The sequence below is a fragment of the Phoenix dactylifera genome, chromosome 8, assembly GCF_051530095.1.
Source record: "Phoenix dactylifera cultivar Ajwa chromosome 8, Ajwa_hap1_PhDact_Kaust_v1.1, whole genome shotgun sequence".
Lineage (NCBI taxonomy): Eukaryota > Viridiplantae > Streptophyta > Magnoliopsida > Arecales > Arecaceae > Phoenix > Phoenix dactylifera.
The window spans coordinates 28,766,987-28,782,973 of record NC_143197.1 but is presented as its reverse complement, the minus strand read 5'-3'; the positions used below and the strand labels follow the sequence as shown (position 1 = coordinate 28,782,973).

At 39.5% G+C, this 15,987-nt stretch overlaps 2 protein-coding genes and 1 non-coding gene across 5 annotated transcripts; all 3 read right to left on the bottom strand.

The window, feature by feature from the left end:
- Nucleotides 1-1,181: 1,181 nt before the first annotated feature.
- On the bottom strand, nucleotides 1,182-4,625 carry LOC103713423 (small ribosomal subunit protein eS26-like). The gene is made up of 5 exons (XM_008800349.6): nucleotides 4,490-4,625; nucleotides 4,314-4,406; nucleotides 3,971-4,055; nucleotides 3,744-3,874; nucleotides 1,182-1,481 (listed from the first exon to the last, which is right to left on the bottom strand). Exons 1-5 carry the CDS (start codon nucleotides 4,490-4,492, stop codon nucleotides 1,416-1,418), a joined length of 378 nt encoding a protein of 125 aa, XP_008798571.1. The 5' UTR covers nucleotides 4,493-4,625; the 3' UTR covers nucleotides 1,182-1,415.
- LOC113463125 (small nucleolar RNA snoR99) lies at nucleotides 2,549-2,650 on the bottom strand. The gene has a single exon (XR_003386851.3). It is a non-coding gene; the product is annotated as a small nucleolar RNA snoR99 (small nucleolar RNA).
- A 2,966-nt stretch (nucleotides 4,626-7,591) lies between the features above and the next one.
- LOC103713422 (UDP-xylose transporter 3) lies at nucleotides 7,592-15,987 on the bottom strand. Of its 3 annotated transcripts, none has more exons than XM_008800345.6 (9): nucleotides 15,616-15,882; nucleotides 15,380-15,499; nucleotides 15,053-15,196; nucleotides 12,508-12,692; nucleotides 11,566-11,633; nucleotides 10,415-10,547; nucleotides 9,425-9,586; nucleotides 9,071-9,343; nucleotides 7,592-7,977 (listed from the first exon to the last, which is right to left on the bottom strand). In XM_008800345.6, the coding sequence occupies exons 3-9, from the start codon at nucleotides 15,162-15,164 to the stop codon at nucleotides 7,861-7,863; spliced, it is 1,050 nt and encodes a 349-aa protein (XP_008798567.2). In that variant the 5' UTR covers nucleotides 15,165-15,196; nucleotides 15,380-15,499; nucleotides 15,616-15,882; the 3' UTR covers nucleotides 7,592-7,860. The 3 variants fall into 3 exon arrangements, with proteins under 3 accessions (XP_008798567.2, XP_008798568.2, XP_026662898.3); XM_008800346.6 differs by having other exon boundaries at nucleotides 15,380-15,452; nucleotides 15,546-15,789; XM_026807097.4 differs by lacking the exon at nucleotides 7,592-7,977 and adding an exon at nucleotides 8,597-8,989 and having other exon boundaries at nucleotides 15,380-15,987.

Below are 15,987 nucleotides of genomic sequence, written 5' to 3'. Positions count from 1 at the left end.
GGGGAACCCCTTCCTGAGAACCAACAACGGGGTGTAGATCTTCGTAGAACTACCATGCAATCGAGAGTTCTACACCAACCATAGGGGAGGGGGGGATTGGCTTCCCTCATGCCTGCAACATAATGGACTTGTTTTTTTCTGATTTGAACAGGACAGCAGAACCTAAAACAAAAAAGTGGAGTCATCTGCTAGTCTAAAAATATACCCAAACTTTGAGAGAATTCCAGGCCAATCCACGTTACAGTTTAGCTTCTAAAGTTGAGCTGGAAGCTGTTGGTCATACAAATTATCAGAAACCTTCTGGATTTATCGAGCACTTAAACTTGAGGAAGGGTTTTTCAAATTAATAGCCTTTCAATATAATTATATATTTTTTAAAAAAATGCTGAGTACTAAATAATATTAAATAAAGTTATAAATAAATCAGATATTCTAATATGGTTAATTGTCTATCCATATTCATATTTATTTTTTTTGATAAATATGGATACAGATTTTAGTCCGATACTTCAATTTCTATCTATATCTAAATATATTCCGATTCTAATACCAAAATCGGATAATGATGGATATTATCTGGCCCCCAATGGAACAAGATTGGTTTTCCAAGAGTCCCACATGCAAGCACCATAGCTGACTTCTTTGTAGTAGTTTGTGAAGTTGCCTTCTAATTTGGTTCGAACAGGACAATGAAGTCGTGATCTTTTACCTTCTAATCTGATTTGAACAAGACTTCAAGAAGGTTAAAAAAGTGCAAGTCTAAATGCATCTTCCTGATCTGATAAAAAAATATACCAAGCAATAGCATGTCAGCCCAACCATTGAGACCTAGAGCGCAATTTCTATTCCTTCAACATCACAGCCAATCCACCATACCATTAGCCTCTAAAGATGAGCTGGAAGAGGTTGGTTATAATTTATAAGGGCCTTAGTTTTTTAGAAGCCAAGAATGAACTTCATACAATTTAACAGTCGATCACTAAACAGCTGTGCCGTAAAACCCGTAGTTTGATCCAAACACTAATTAAAAGCAATTTCAACTCGAACCATAATGATAAACAACTAAAAAAGAACACCGGTACACCAAATTAACCAAATTGAGAAGGATGACACATCCTACAGAAAATCCGGCACCCATTTGAAGACAGGTCCTGTACTACAGGTTATTAATGAGAATTGGATGAGGCTCAAGACAAAGTCATATAACATATAGCATCCAAACAAAGTCACCGATAACACCGATGCTTAAAATTTGATCAAAAAAGAAAATACGAATCACATAAAGCATATCAAACTTGAAGTAATTCCTAATTTCTACATTAAGTCCACAACCTCTTACTCAGAAGAGATTGTTTAAGATGCCAGAGGAATCAACTAAAGAGAACAGTCTTTTGATGGATGAGCACTTCAAAGCATCATGGGCGGCCCAAATTAGCAGCTCCAGCAGGACGAGGGCCTTGCCCAGGCCTAGCCATATCATCCTGAAGAATAACATACATATACAAATCTTTATCAACTGCTAATTCGAGGATCATGTTTAGAATGATCATCATGTAAGAACTGCCCTGATCTGCCCTAATGTCAACATAAGAATAATGCCAGGACAGTCCACTCATGCTGTCTCATGGAGAGAAAAAAAAACTTTAAAAGCTCACAAAAGTAACCATCAATGCATCAAAAGTTACCTTAAAGTTTACAACTATCCAATTACCTAAAATATTTCAAACTGAGCATATTTAATTATTTCAGTCTGCCAAAATTACTCTTGGATGAAAATCATCTGGTTCATGGACAAAGTTTTACCACAACAATTATCAGTATAGGTAGTTTTGAATTGAAAAAAAAAACACATTTCTTTAGAGCCTCCTACATGTCGATCTTTGACAGATCACAATACAGAGCAAAATATTCACAACTATACCATTAATTCGAATTTTTCATTTATTCGCATTATCTCTCAGAATTATCCACTATGTCTATCTTAACTAGTCAAATCCTATCCAATTCATCCATTTCCATAGGAGTGCTGCTCCCCAGCACCATTCCATTACTCACAATATCAGTCCACCAGGGCAGTTGATGGACTGGTGCTGTAAGCAGAGGGTCACATGGATGACAGACAGGTCCCATGTATCGGCCCACCAATCACCATGCGCTGGTGGTGTGACTGGGGAGTGGGAGTGGTGCTGCAAAGCTTTTTCCTTTTCATAGACTTCCTTATATATTTTTCATTTCAATTATTAAGCTCAAATCTTATTACATAATAATATATAGACTCTTCCCATTTCTCTATTATTCATTTCACTTCATGTGTACATATCAAATGTGAACTGCACACAGAGTAAGAAAAGCACAGGAACTATATAAAAATATTTGTGGAGTTGCAAGAAGGAATTTATACTAGGATTTCTAGAGCTGAAATGATCTGAATTTGGTACACTAAAAGTATTATACTAGCAAGCAGAGGCTAAAACTAATCATGTCCCCCTCACGAATGGTTTAATTAGGAGAACCAGGCAGTACTTGGCCATGAGAGTTGCTATGAATTTAATCTCCCATCCTTAATGATCAGCTAAAATTCAAACTGCATTAGCTGACAAAGTGAAGCGATGGTGATTGCATATCAGGGACCAGTTCATCCCAAAGGTATATATAGCAACCAGTGGGGCAGACATCCAGTCCCACATCATTAGAAACTAATATAGTCCCAGCCAAGATAACACATTTTAGAAGCTACTCTTAACAGTTTACAATAATGCCCGGGCATACAAATGTTAGAAAATGGGGTTAACTGTCGTGGTATGTAGCAGCCGGACTGAAAATTGGAACAACATTCAGGACTGCAAAGACAATCAGATCCTTCTAGCAAAGATAATTCCATGATGCTTAAGACCACAACATCATGCTTGCTATCAAATTCCATAAACTAAAAGGAACATAGCAAAAGACTACTTTTAAAAAAAGTGAATTCTAGCAACAGAAATAAATGAATGCAAGCAGGACCTCAACAACTGAAAAAATTAGCTGTCAAGTTTGACGTCCTGCATTGCACCACTAAAACTGCGTTACTTTACGCTTTTGTTGACGCATCCATTGTAAAAAGACTTCCCAATGAATGCAACGCCTTTCAAAAGCGGGGTTCTAAAATTATTTGGCACCTAAAAGGAAATACTGCATAAACTCTGCTTGAAAGCAATCAAATTTGCAAATACATATTCATCAATGTGGAAAAACAAACAAATATACAAATCACGTATATAATTTCAGATGGAGTGGGCGTAGTCATATCAAAATGCTCCCTAGCTATCATGGAATTTTGAAAGATTTGACATGTGAACTCAAGTTTTTACTTTCAAAAACCTAAAAGCTGCTATTTACCAAAAAAATGAACTACAACCAAAACATACAAGTATGGTTTGTAGCAGATGAGGGTTGGAGAAGCATGTAATGCAAACTAAGATTTCAAGTAAAACAAAAACCAACAGAAGTCGCAGAACCAATAAACTCTTCAATGTAACTTCAGATCTAGATGAGCTATAAACTGTGCCATTCATCACTAAAACTAAAGCTAACGTGGGCATTTCGATTCGAAATAGCTCCTCCATCAAAAATTAATGCATTTCTTAATTGCAACGAGAGATGATACTCCTCAGAAACCAATGAGCTATATCAAACGCTAACCATTAGCAGCCAACCGATAAAATACTCCCAGACTAAAAGACTTCAAGATATAGAAAGAGTACCCTGCGTCTGAAGCGCTGGGGAGGCTCACGGTTCCTCCTGGCCTCGCGAGACCTGACTCTGACCACATGAGAGTGGATTGCACAGGAAACGCAGTACTGCATCTTCGCATAGAGCTTCGGAAGAGTATACCCTAGTAGAAAAAACAAAATTTTCATCAGAAACTAAAAGAACAATTAAAATTACGAGGATAACAACCAAAAGTTCAACAAAGAAGGAAAAAAAATACCATCATAAACACAGGCCTCTTGCACATCTCTCACTGCAGCTTGCTCCACAATGTTCCTCACAAGAAACCTCTTGATGGCCTTATCCTTTCACATAACACAAAGAATCAGACCTAGGGTTCCAACAACCTTATAGTCTAAAACAAAACAAGGTATAAATTATCTGGGTCCTTCTAGAGATCAAACAAAAAAAGATGATCCTTTTTCAGTTTTAAAGTTAAAAAGAACGCATAAGAGATTAAGATCAGCATCAAAATTAAACCTTCTTTCCAAATCACCAAGGATCGAGCAATATAGGGTTTAGAACAATCGAAATAGAATCGAGAAAAGGGAACAAGATCTGACCTTGGGGCAGCATTTCCCACAGTTGGAGCAGCGGATGAATTTGACATGCCCGCGGCCGTGCTTGTTGCGGCCGCCATTCCTACGCTTGAAGGTCTGCAGAACAAACCAACGGAATCAGATCCAAGGAGGGTAGAAGGTGGAGAAAAAGCGAGGGTAACTAGGGTTAGGGTTCTTACCATCGCCGCCGAACGTTTGCTCCTCTCAAAACCCTAACCTTAGATCCGGAAGGCTTGTTCGCCGCTCGCCTTTCCTCTAGGGTTTTGGTTTTGGGAGCTAACGAGCCGAGGGAGGGTGAGCGACTATTTATAAGCAATCGTTACGCCGGGAGGGCCATCTTAGCCGTCCAACTAGTTTCATTCGCTGCGATTGCTTTACGATTCGTGTTCAATTGGCGACGTAGCTGGGCGGCTTAAGTGAACCTAGAGCTGATCATGCGGCAGAAAGACACGAATTACAAGGCATTCCTATAGAGTTGGTGAACTTAGCAGCTGGTAGGGGCTGAGGGGTGAGGGTACAGACCACCCCTTGATTTGGGACATAGGGATGATGTGTGGGGTTGGAGTGGCCATTCAGGCCAAGCATGTATTTCGAGAAGGCAATGGGGCAGCCGATTGGGTGGCTGCCTTCGCGGCTCATCATTCAGGATACACCCTTTGGGTGGGGGAGGGGGAGCTGCCTCTGGCTCTCCGTGAGTTAGTATTTTTTGACTTTATTAGATGTATTCGTACACGTATTGTATGAAAATCCGTTTTTAGCAGCAACAAAAAAAAAAAAAAAAAAACTTAGCAGCTGGTAGTTTTGTTTGCCTCCCTCTACTTCTGCAACAAGAGAAGCTTTCATGATCAAACTTTCTCTGCATTCAAGATATTCTTTCTGGCTATAATTTTCTAATTGAAAGGATATAACTGACAATGCCTTCAATAAAACTGTAATGCAATTAAAATCTACTTATTGAAATCTGTTGCTGGACCCGGGAGCGGCCGTCGGTTGAGGAGGAGGAGCTCCGGCGAACACTGGCGGGCGGCGGGCGGCGGTCCGTCGGCGGGCGGCGTCCTCCGGGAGACCTGCAAAATGCCGGTGGCCGGGGTTTCCGGCGCCGGCCCTACGATGCTTAAATCAAAGGGGGGCTTAATTTTGAAGAAGGAGATGAACTGTAAGTAAAAGTCCCCAGCCCTCCCTTGGGAGGAAGAAGCCCCCTTTTTTATAGGAAGAGTGGCAGGGTTACCTGTGATGTGACTGGGCGAATTAATGGGTTACCGTCACAATTGGACGTGGGCGTGTGAAGTAATGAGTTGCCGTGGATGGCCCGTTCCCATCATGGGAGGAGATGGCGCGTAGCCGGAGCTTGCTTGTGGCACGCAGTGCAGTACATTCTTGGGAATGGTGAGGCGTTGACAGTTGTAGCAGGGTATAGTCCCTGATTGATATGTCATGGCGTGGCCGGCAAGTGAAGCATGGTGCAGTGAGGCTGCTGCAGGGCATGGCCGCAGCATATAGACGACGAGGTCGGCCTTCTGAGGTCAGCTCGGCCTTCTGAGCTCGGCAGCCTTTTGTGCTCAGCAGCCTTCTGGTCTCGGCCTGCTGTGCTCGGCCTTCTGAGCTCGGCAGCCTTCTAAGCTCGGCAGCTTTCTGGTCCCGGCCTGCGGAGCTCGGCCTTCTGAGCTCGGCAGCCTTCTGGTCTCGGCCTGCTGTGCTCGGCAGCCTTCTGGTCTCGGCCTGCTGTGCTCGGCCTTCTGTGCTCGGCAGCCTTCTGGTCTCGGCCTTCTGTGCTCAGCAGCCTTCGGAGCTCGGCAGCCTTCTGGTCTTGGCCTTCTAAGCTCGGCCTTCCGTGCTCGGCAGCCTTCTGGTCTCGGCCTGCTGTGCTCGGCCTTCTGTGCTCGGCAGCCTTCTAGTCTCGGCCTTCGGAGCTCGGCCTTCTGTGCTCGGTCTTTTGAGCTCGGCAGCCTTCTGTGCTCGCCCTTCTGAGCTCGGCAGCCTTTTAAGCTCGGCAGCCTTTTGGTCTCGGCCTTCTAAGCTCGGCAGCCTTTTGAGCTCGGCAGCCTTCTGTGCTCGGCCTTCTGAGCTCGGCCTTCTGTGCTCGGCAGCCTCTGAGCTCGGCAGCCTTCTGGTCTCGGCCTTCGGAGCTCGGCAGCCTTCTGTGCTCGGCCTTCTGAGCTCGGCCTTCTGAGCTCGGCAGCCTTTTGAGCTCGGCAGCCTTCTGATTTGGGTGCTTTAATTTGTGGGTGGTCCATTTTTCCCCCCAACAAAATCAGAAAATTAAAGAAATGTAAGTGCAACGTGTAACACCTATAATCTTTATCTTATCACCAGTAGAAAAATGACAGCCTTCTTACTCTTCTAAATATTTCTATCATTAAAATTTTATAAATCTCATATATTCCACCATGTGAATTGCATGCGCAAGACACTAATTCAGGTACCAATATGGTATCTTGGTTTTGATGTTTATTACTTATACACTGCCCATATAAATTCTTCTTTTATTAGGTCTTATAGACACCATAAATTTTTCGGTAGGATTAGCTTGACATGGCACTTGTCTATGTTACTCTTTTGTATCGGAAAAAGTATTGCTCGTTCACTTTTACCGAGAGTAGATCCATTTATATGTTTGGTGGAAAAAGCATGTAGGAGAAAAGATTTAACATCACACAATTTAAAGTATTCTCCATCAGAAAACCTATATTATACCACAAGTGATTCACAATTGAAACTCCACAAGTTCAATTCGAAGCTCTTTGTAGGTGCACTTTTCGTTGATCTACAGGAAGTATTTTCAAGTCATGCCTTCTTTGGAAGATAACTCATGGAGGTAACTCTTACATCTCTAACAGGTAGCCAGAGGCTGGCGTCATTGGTCTTCTTGCCGCCACCTCTAAGCTTCTTTAAATAATCAAATATATAAAACTATAGAAGGACAAAATAATTTTGCATTTCTTGTTTATGTTATTCGACCGGTTATCCTAAAATCTCCTGAGATTTGACACTTTGATCCTCCTGAGCACAGCGAACTTATGACCATGATCTAAAATACATTATTATTAGGAATACATGCATGACAACAAGAGACACAAGCGAGCATTACCCAAGGGAGAAGAGGTCAACATTTCACAAATTTAGTGAAGACCTTTGAAATACAAAACATTACTCTAATTCAGAGATCATGTATTTTTGGATATATAACGCATGCTTGAATGATGTGCTCCCTTCCGTACATTACAAATGATTAGGGTTCAAATGTTAAAAAACACGGTTTTCAAATAAAGAACATATGAGGCTTCCATCAAGAGGCTGTTTATATTTGTGCAAGGGCAAATTTGGATATAAGTCGACCATAACAACATATACCTCAAACAAGAATCAATACTCCGCATAACTAATTCACAAAATAACAAAAAATTCTACAGGAAGAAAAGATATGCCATCCAGCTCTACCAAGTTCTCAAGACTTCTAATTCATTGTGCGATAGACAAAGACCCTTCCTCCAACCACCTTCAGCATCATGTCCTTCAATAAAAAAATAACTTCCAGGTATGATCAAAGAGTTCATGCTTCCAAATCTTTGTTTGAGCTCCATACTGGGGCTTTGAGGAGGACTCCACCATCAGCAACACTGGCTCCATTTTCCACGTCGAGTAGAGGATCAGACTCAGTTTCCTTCACCTGGCATCATTTGCCAAAGAATAGGCAAGAAAAAAGAGCCGATTGATACGACTATTCGTGAATCACAATCAGGAACACTAAATTCTATTCAAAGAGAATGTGGGGCAAGTGAGATGAAAATGAGGAAGTATGTGTGGGGGTGATCTGTACCGATTTATTTTTTTTCTTTTGATCAATAGTCAGGATGTTCCCTTCTCTTGCTTCTCTCTCCCTGTCTCTCTTTCTCTCTGTGTGCGAGTACGTGTGTGAAAACTATGAGTGTGTTTGACTTGCATCTGATTTTTTTTTTCTTCTGACAAATAAACTACTTTTGGGAGGTCTCTCTCTCTCTCTCTCTCTCTCTCTCTGAGTAAGAATTAAACTGTGTTACAGATACAGTGGAAAGTGGACAACGCTGCCTTCTACATGATTTCTTTCATGGGATATCTGTAAGAGCCTTGTTTTTTTACATTAAAATAACAGAAGATGTCCGTCTGGCAGACTCGCCTCTGTCGCATTAGAAAGAGCAATAGACAAACTAAATACCCTTTTTTCATATATAATAACTCCAAAAACAGAAAGAATAAGTGAGCAGCAGTCATATAATTGTGCCAAATTTGAAAGAGAAAGCACTGGATCATAACAAGAAAGCATAACTGGAAATTTTTGCTATTGTAGATATAAATGCCGGAAAAACATGACTAAAGAAGGTTCAAAATAAACTCCGTTCTAGTCAAAAGGCTTTCAACCTTAAAGATTCTAAACAAAAAATTGTCAAGACTTTGCAAGATCATCCTCTCTACAAACCCAAGGAATGAATGATACTTTCTTGAAAGATACCAAAAGTACTGGACTCCCTTTTCTCCACCCTTTTTTCACTCTTGCATCTTTATTCTTCTCCTGGTGTTCAAGGGGCTTGGTAGACACAGTAAATATCCTCTTGTTCAATATAGATGGCAGCACGAAGTTACATGTGCAGAAAACTTTTTAAAAGGATAATGTCTCCAAGATGAATCTTGTTACCTATCTCAATCTTACATTTAACCAGCTCGTAAGTTTCTTCTTCTCTAGTCAATGCATCAATATCAATAAAAAATATAAAAATAAGTGGTACCTGTGGTAACTGAGTGGATGCTTCTGTAGCCTTTTGCTGGTTCTCAACCAAGCAGAAGTAAGAATACAGGATCATCCCAACTACTGCGATTAGAATTCCAAGTATATTTCTCCAGCTAAATGGATCATGAAGTAAAACATAACCAAATGCCAATATAAGACAAGTTTTCAGATGACCCAAGACTTGATAAGTCACAGGAGATGTCTTTCCAATAACAAGAAATGTGCTGAAGTTGACAGAGACAGATATCAGGCATGACAGTACAATGAAAACCTGCAACAAATTTAAAACAGTTACAAGAAATCTTAGTAAGAGAATTTAAAAAAAGCAAAACATTAACAGGCAGTCACTTACCAGAACTAGAGGTGTGTAATTGAAAGCAAAAACATTCTGGTTGGTCAGGAGCCCATCAAGAAATGGACCAATCATGAATAGGGTCAACGCTTGATAGGGGCTAGATTGATATAAGAGTTGAGTTGAAGAGACCTTGAATCTCTTCTGAATAGTGTTTGTCATCTGACATGAACTGGTTAAGATCTAAAACAAAAATCGATAAAGATATTGACGTTTTTAGATGCAAAAATATACAAGGCCGAGACACTAGATGACTAGATGGATCAGCTTGTTTCAGTATTAGAGTTCCATTACTACAAGATTATATTGCAATTTCTTCATGACCAACTACTAAGAATTTACAACATTAGTGTATGCTTATTCTGGACTGAAGCAGAATATCTGAGATAAGTTATCATTCAATCACCACCAAGCAAGGTAAACCTCACCTACTGGCCCAGCTAAAACATACTTGCACTGCTAGTTTCCTAATGTAAGCAATGTGACTTCTCATGATTACCTCATTGGAGGAAAGCATCTAAGCACAAGCAAGTGAACCATCAAAGACATTCAAAGGCCCTCTAAAATAATAGAATCACAGTATAGTTGTTGGAATTGTAAAGTCAAATTTTGCTTGAGCCTTTGGAATGGCCATTTTATTCTATTAGAACCACTTAAAAGTGATGCAGTATCTTACAATCAAAATCGAGTCTCTATAGCTGGAGAGGTGCAAGAGATATTAGCTGGTGACCACAAACTTAAATTCAGCAGTGTAATGTCTGTTGCCTTCTAGAGAAAACATATTTCAGCAGCTATATACATAGTTTAAGAGAAAGAAGAAGCACATTGATGTTCCAACGTCTATAATAGGCAAGACATTTGTTTCAAGAAGATTCTTCTAATGTAAAATTCATTGGTTTTCCCCCAGTGAAACAGTTGTGTCTACTGCAGTCTATCATGATAGAGAAACAAAATACATGAGCTCTATCGAAGGTTGTTGATGAAGGATACAATTTGTGCAATGCATGTTGTAAAAACTGCAAGTAGAGATAAAACAGATCCCAGAATATTGAGTTGTAGGTCTGTCACAGTAGCAATGCCGACACCAAATAGAAGGACGGTGAGTGAAAGCTGGATAGTCCGACTGAAACAATAAGCAACAAGAAATGAATCACAAAACTTCAGTCACCAAATAAAGAGAAGGCATAATAAATTAAACATTGTAAGCACTCAACGAGGACTAATATCACCAACATGCCACATGCAAGGTTGGTGTTCGTAAGGCAATAGCAGTGGAGTGAAGTTTGAAATGACTTGGAGGATCATACTAGAGGAAGGTTTCTAAATAGTTTTAACGGCATGTTTACTATGACATGGCCAAACACTAGATAAACACATGGGCAGGCAGGCAAACAAGCAAACACTATTGCACCATCAGAGTGCTAGTGAAGATGCAACTAAATACCATGTAACAGAGAAGATATCTATTCAACACAAGCCTAAAGAAGACCTGACAAGATATGACAGCTAATAACATAGGCGTGCTTATGGACATACTAGTCAGCATATATGAATGATCAAGGAAATAAATAATTTGAAGTAAGAATTTGATTAGTGAAACAAAACCCAAACTGGGACTGAAACCTTACTCAGTGTGGAAATATTATCAGAGTTAATATCTGTGTATAATTTTATTTATTTTATATATTGCATTATCTTGATAATAATGTAGTTGGTGACCAATTGATTAGGCAAATGCTGGTCAACAAGGCAACCTGCAAGTGAAAGGGGTCGAAAAACAACAACCTACCAGGTAAAATCTGCCCAGTTTAAGCCTTTACGTTTTCACATGTAAAGCTAATTTGGCTTGATGCCGACATGACTTGACCCATTGCCATCCCTACATCTTCAATTCATAAAAGCAATGCTCTAATCAGGATAAGCACATCTTTGAATCTTTGTTTGAGGGACAACAGTTTAACTTGAGAATATTTCTATCCTAGAGCAAATATTTCACAAAGGTTCATATCAAAAATGATCTTTGGCTTTTGGCTATGTTGGAAATGAACGGTGTTTCATATATAATAAGCTTGTTTCAATTCAAAGAAAATTTGAACAAACCGATTAACAATTTTCGTGTCAACAATGCAGTAAAAGCTGACCTGAATCTCTTCCTGAAGAAAAGAGTCTCCAAAAGCACAGTGCAAGGAATTATTGCTAGCTTTGTCATCTGGAGTATAAGGAGTATGCAAGAAAAACATTAAAGTCAACCAACTAAAATTTGTATTGCAGTTTGAAGGTAGACTGCTTTCATGTGTTTACAACATTATGCAGGACATTGATAATTTTAACAATATAATCATATTAGAGGTCATAGAAGATTTTTACACAAACTAAAAATAAATCAAGAAAACATGTACCTCAAAAAGCATCCATGATACTCTAGTAAATGCATAAGCAATATAGCCTATGCAAAAATATAAAGTTTCTATAATCATAATCATCCAACCTCCCAACTATTGGATCAACCTTAAGGAACCTCATGTATCAAGTATTTTTATCTAGGGCCACCTCTGATGATATTCCAAGATTCACTATATGCTTCCTCACAAACTCCATCCATGTTATTTTTAAATGGATTCAAATTCAAAAATACAAAGTAATGAAGAAAATTCAGTCTTTTTTCCATGAATAAGCAATAAGATTAAACAGTTGAAATATTGAATTCGTGATGCCAACAATTGTTAGCTAAGCTAGTTGGCACTACTCTCCTAAGGGTAAGCCCTTGAGGCGGTCTAGGGTTCAAATGATGGTGGTCGCACGTTTCTACCTATTGCTTAGAGACAAAAAAGAAAAAATCAATAACAAAATTTAAAAATGAAGCGTTAAATTATGCTTGACTTTGTGCAGAACTAAGACTAGAAATAAAAATAAGTTTTCAGTCAATCTTTTGAATTTTGATGACGAGATTATCATCTGATTGACATGTAAAGCTTATAAATTCAGCATAAGATTCTAGATTAAAAAAAGGATGACATGTTTAAGGGCAAGATGTTTTTACAAGCATTATTACAATATAAAAGCTGAACAAGAGAAAGAAGCACCTGATAGAAACCAACAGAGTTGAAACCCAGGCTTAAGTTCAATAACCCAATAGAGATTCCATTAAGTATTCCAAAGCCCATTACTGCCCTTGGATCAAAAGGTTTGTGTTCAAATAATTTCATCCATAGAGCCACGTGAAGGGAACAAAATGTGACCAGAAGATGCCAGCTTGTCAAAGTGGTAGCTGCAAACCATTGATGGAAAGTAAGCACATAATAGTAATCAAATATACCAGGCAGTTATAATTGTTATGGCTCAGAATAATGTTTTGAATGTAAAAGCATAAATGACATAATTTAGTCCAAGAGATGCATCCAATGCATCTCCAACTGACATGTTTTGCAGATACGGTAATACTTTGTTGGTAACAGAACAGACTTTTAAAGCAAATCATAGTTGCAGCAGTCATGGTAGCTATTTATAACATTGATACCCATAACCATCTAGCCTTGCCCCAACTATTTGGGGCTGGCTCTACAAATCCTAATTCACCAAGCATTCCTATTTACAGCCAACAATAATGTTGATTTGAAGCAAGGGGATGCCCTAATATTCATGAATATCAAATATGGATCCATTTATGGCTTGACATCTTTTGTGAACCAACCAAATGTCAATCCTCCACTACTTTTTTCCTTTGGGATGTGGGACCAGCATTCCCAGTGTTTAAGAATTTAAGTCATTGGATTTAAGGTTTATCTTGAACTAACATAAAACTAAAAGATTTGAGTTTCTACTTGCATATTTGCCCCCATTATTGGGAACAACTCATACATAACTAGGTCTGCCACCATAATATATCAACAATTTTCAGAATTTCATCAGCAGTGAACCTCCTCCAATCCATATGGCAGATCATTAAACTGAAACTGGTTTGCAAGCATGGGCTGGCAATCTCTATGAAACACACTTGGGAGGACCACTTTGCTAGTGATTTGACCACTTTGGTTCAAAGGGGTTTGCCCCTAGGGGAGAATTGGATTATATACTGAAAAAAGGTCACTTGAATGAAACAATTCTTGTCTAATGTAAACTTTTTACAGTATGCTTTGGTTTTGTGCTCATTATGCCATGACATCAAATAATAAAGACAAATTCTGTGAAAGTCTGTATTTGCCTTCATAGATCTTGGGCATTTTTAAATGCTCCTTATGGTTGCTAGCATGTAATTACTGTCTTGCTTTAAAACTAATTTGACAATGCCAAATCAAGCATCAAGGAATGCTATGAAATATCCCCAGCATCAAAGCATTCAACATGTCAAGAAAACCAGAATCTAAAGTCTCCAGTGAACACCACAGGTATTTCACTATTAAACCTAGAATACCCAAGAAATGCTTTAGTTTGGTCCTCTTTCCTTCTTGGCACCAAGTGACCAACTAATCTGACAAGTCCCAGAATCCTGGATACCCTCATTTCCCCTTTTAGCCTTTTTTGTTCAATTCTATCCATACAAAAAATCTAGAGAGGATCCAATGACAGGTTTCATACGAATGCTCTATATGTCAAACAATAGGATTAGGGAATCATATCAGATTGTGTTCTATGATACACATACAAATGATTGAGCACCATCCATTGTTAACTAAGTTTAACAGAACCTTATAAGAGCTTTTAGTCATACAGAGGCTTGGGTAGCTTCAAGAATAAAAATGAAAATTCAAAGCAAGAAACATCAACTCCGGAACAATCTCCAAGATCTACTACGGAGAACTCACTCTCCACCTTGCTGATACTATTTCAGACTCCGAAAGTGTGATTGTTCATGATTATGTGTTCATTCCAAACTCTTTACAAAATGAAGCAGATGGGTTATCAAACAAGCAAAAAGCAAAATGGGGGCCTTGTCATTGGCCTCACATGATAAGACAATATTTTCCTTGAACATCTTCTACCAAAAACTAGTAACTGTATGATTTCCTATCTATAAAACAAGACTCTTTCTGAATTTTTGTCAGAATTTATCTCGAAAGTTCAGACCTTAGTTCGGGAGCATGAACAGGATCAAATGCAAGGGAAATGACTGCTTTTATGTCGGTAATAGTTTAAAATGGCATAGGGAGTCCAAGCAGAGATTAAAGCAGCTAGAAAATAAGCTAAAACCATATATAGTCATCCTTACTTCCAAGATTGGAATTACTATAATACCGTCTATGTTCTACTCTTAATAGCTTCTTTGATTAGAAGGTAGGAACAACCATATTTCAGCATGAGTTTTGATTAGAGACTAGTATGATATTCTAAGGAAAATTAAAACAAATCCCATCAAATTAATATCAGTTGCAACTTTAAAACTCGACCGTTTTGGCTGACAAAAGTTGACAACAAACGACGAAAATCCTGTAATACATACTGTCAGCCAATCCCAGCCAGTAGCGACAGAATGCAACGATAAGCCTCCAAAGACAACAAAGATCGAAGCATAGAGAAGACAGCAATATCGACAAATAAGAACCAACTAATCAATGCAATTAATACATTAAATTCCTCAAAAGCAATCCTAAACAAACTATACTCTCATTGGCTCAACTTTCACTTTCTCACCGAACGTGAACCCGAGGGTGCTGATGAGCGCCTTGTTGCAGATCACAATCGACACCGATGACACCACCGACAGGCTCAGCGCGCCGACAGTCCCCAACCTGCTCTCCCCCATCTCCACTCCAAGATTCGCCTCACTCCCGCGATCTGGACCACAGACACACACCCGACCGTCAGATCGAATCCCCCAGCGCCCCACCCCAAAACAAGCACCGAATAGGCGAATACAATCCAAAGCCAGCATAAAAAGGAGGAAAAGATCACAAAAAAAAATCGCAAAAAAGAAATCAAAAAATTGCAGCAGAGACCAGATGCAAAGAATAAACCAACCTCATTCCAGGAGATATCGAGATCGAATCAGCTGGACCGCGAAGAGGAATCAAGAAGAGCTCCAGAACTCAAACTGAAACCAAATCTCAGCAGCGAATCCAGCAATTCCGAACCCTAGATCTGGTGAGAGAGTAAGAGAGAGAGAACGAGAGAATCAAGACGCTACCTTCTTGATTTCTTCTGGCGATCCAAATACGAAAGCGGCTTCCATAAATATATGCAAGTATGCAACTAACTCTTTTTACTGCTCAGAGGAGCAAAGAGAGATCCGCGCGCGGAGCGAAGCGGGCTTTTTTAACGTCGCGCTGTTTCTTTATTTTCTCTCGATTATCTTTTATTTGTTTATGCCTTTTGTTCTAACGCCTCTTTCCTTTTTCGTCGCCGCGACGACCTAGTTCGGCCGACGAATTAAACAGGAGAAAAGAAGGGGAAAAAAATGACGAATGAAAGTGGATGGAGGTGCACCGGATAATTTTTAAACGCGATCGAAAATAGAAAGCCACGAAGAGCTTCGAGGAAGGGAGAATGGGTCGGGCTGGGCTTCAGTTAGAGGCACCAGGGCTTAGATTCGTCTAAATACATATGTACCTATGCATACATGTGTCTAT

Bases quoted from the DNA above. Each gene is read 5' to 3' on its own strand.
- LOC103713422 (XM_008800345.6), bottom strand. From the start codon at position 15,164: ATGGGGGAGAGCAGGTTGGGGACTGTCGGCGCGCTGAGCCTGTCGGTG. The intron at 10,548-11,565 runs GTCAGCTTTTAC...TTATTGTTTCAG, and splicing joins TTCTTCAGGAAGAGATTCAG to TCGGACTATCCAGCTTTCAC. The intron at 9,587-10,414 runs GTATCCTTCATC...AGTTCATGTCAG, and splicing joins CAACATGCATTGCACAAATT to ATGACAAACACTATTCAGAA.
- LOC103713423 (XM_008800349.6), bottom strand. The intron at 3,875-3,970 runs GTATTTTTTTTC...TTTTTCTACTAG, and splicing joins AGAGGCCTGTGTTTATGATG to GGTATACTCTTCCGAAGCTC. The intron at 1,482-3,743 runs GTACTCTTTCTA...GTTATTCTTCAG, and splicing joins CCCAGCGCTTCAGACGCAGG to GATGATATGGCTAGGCCTGG.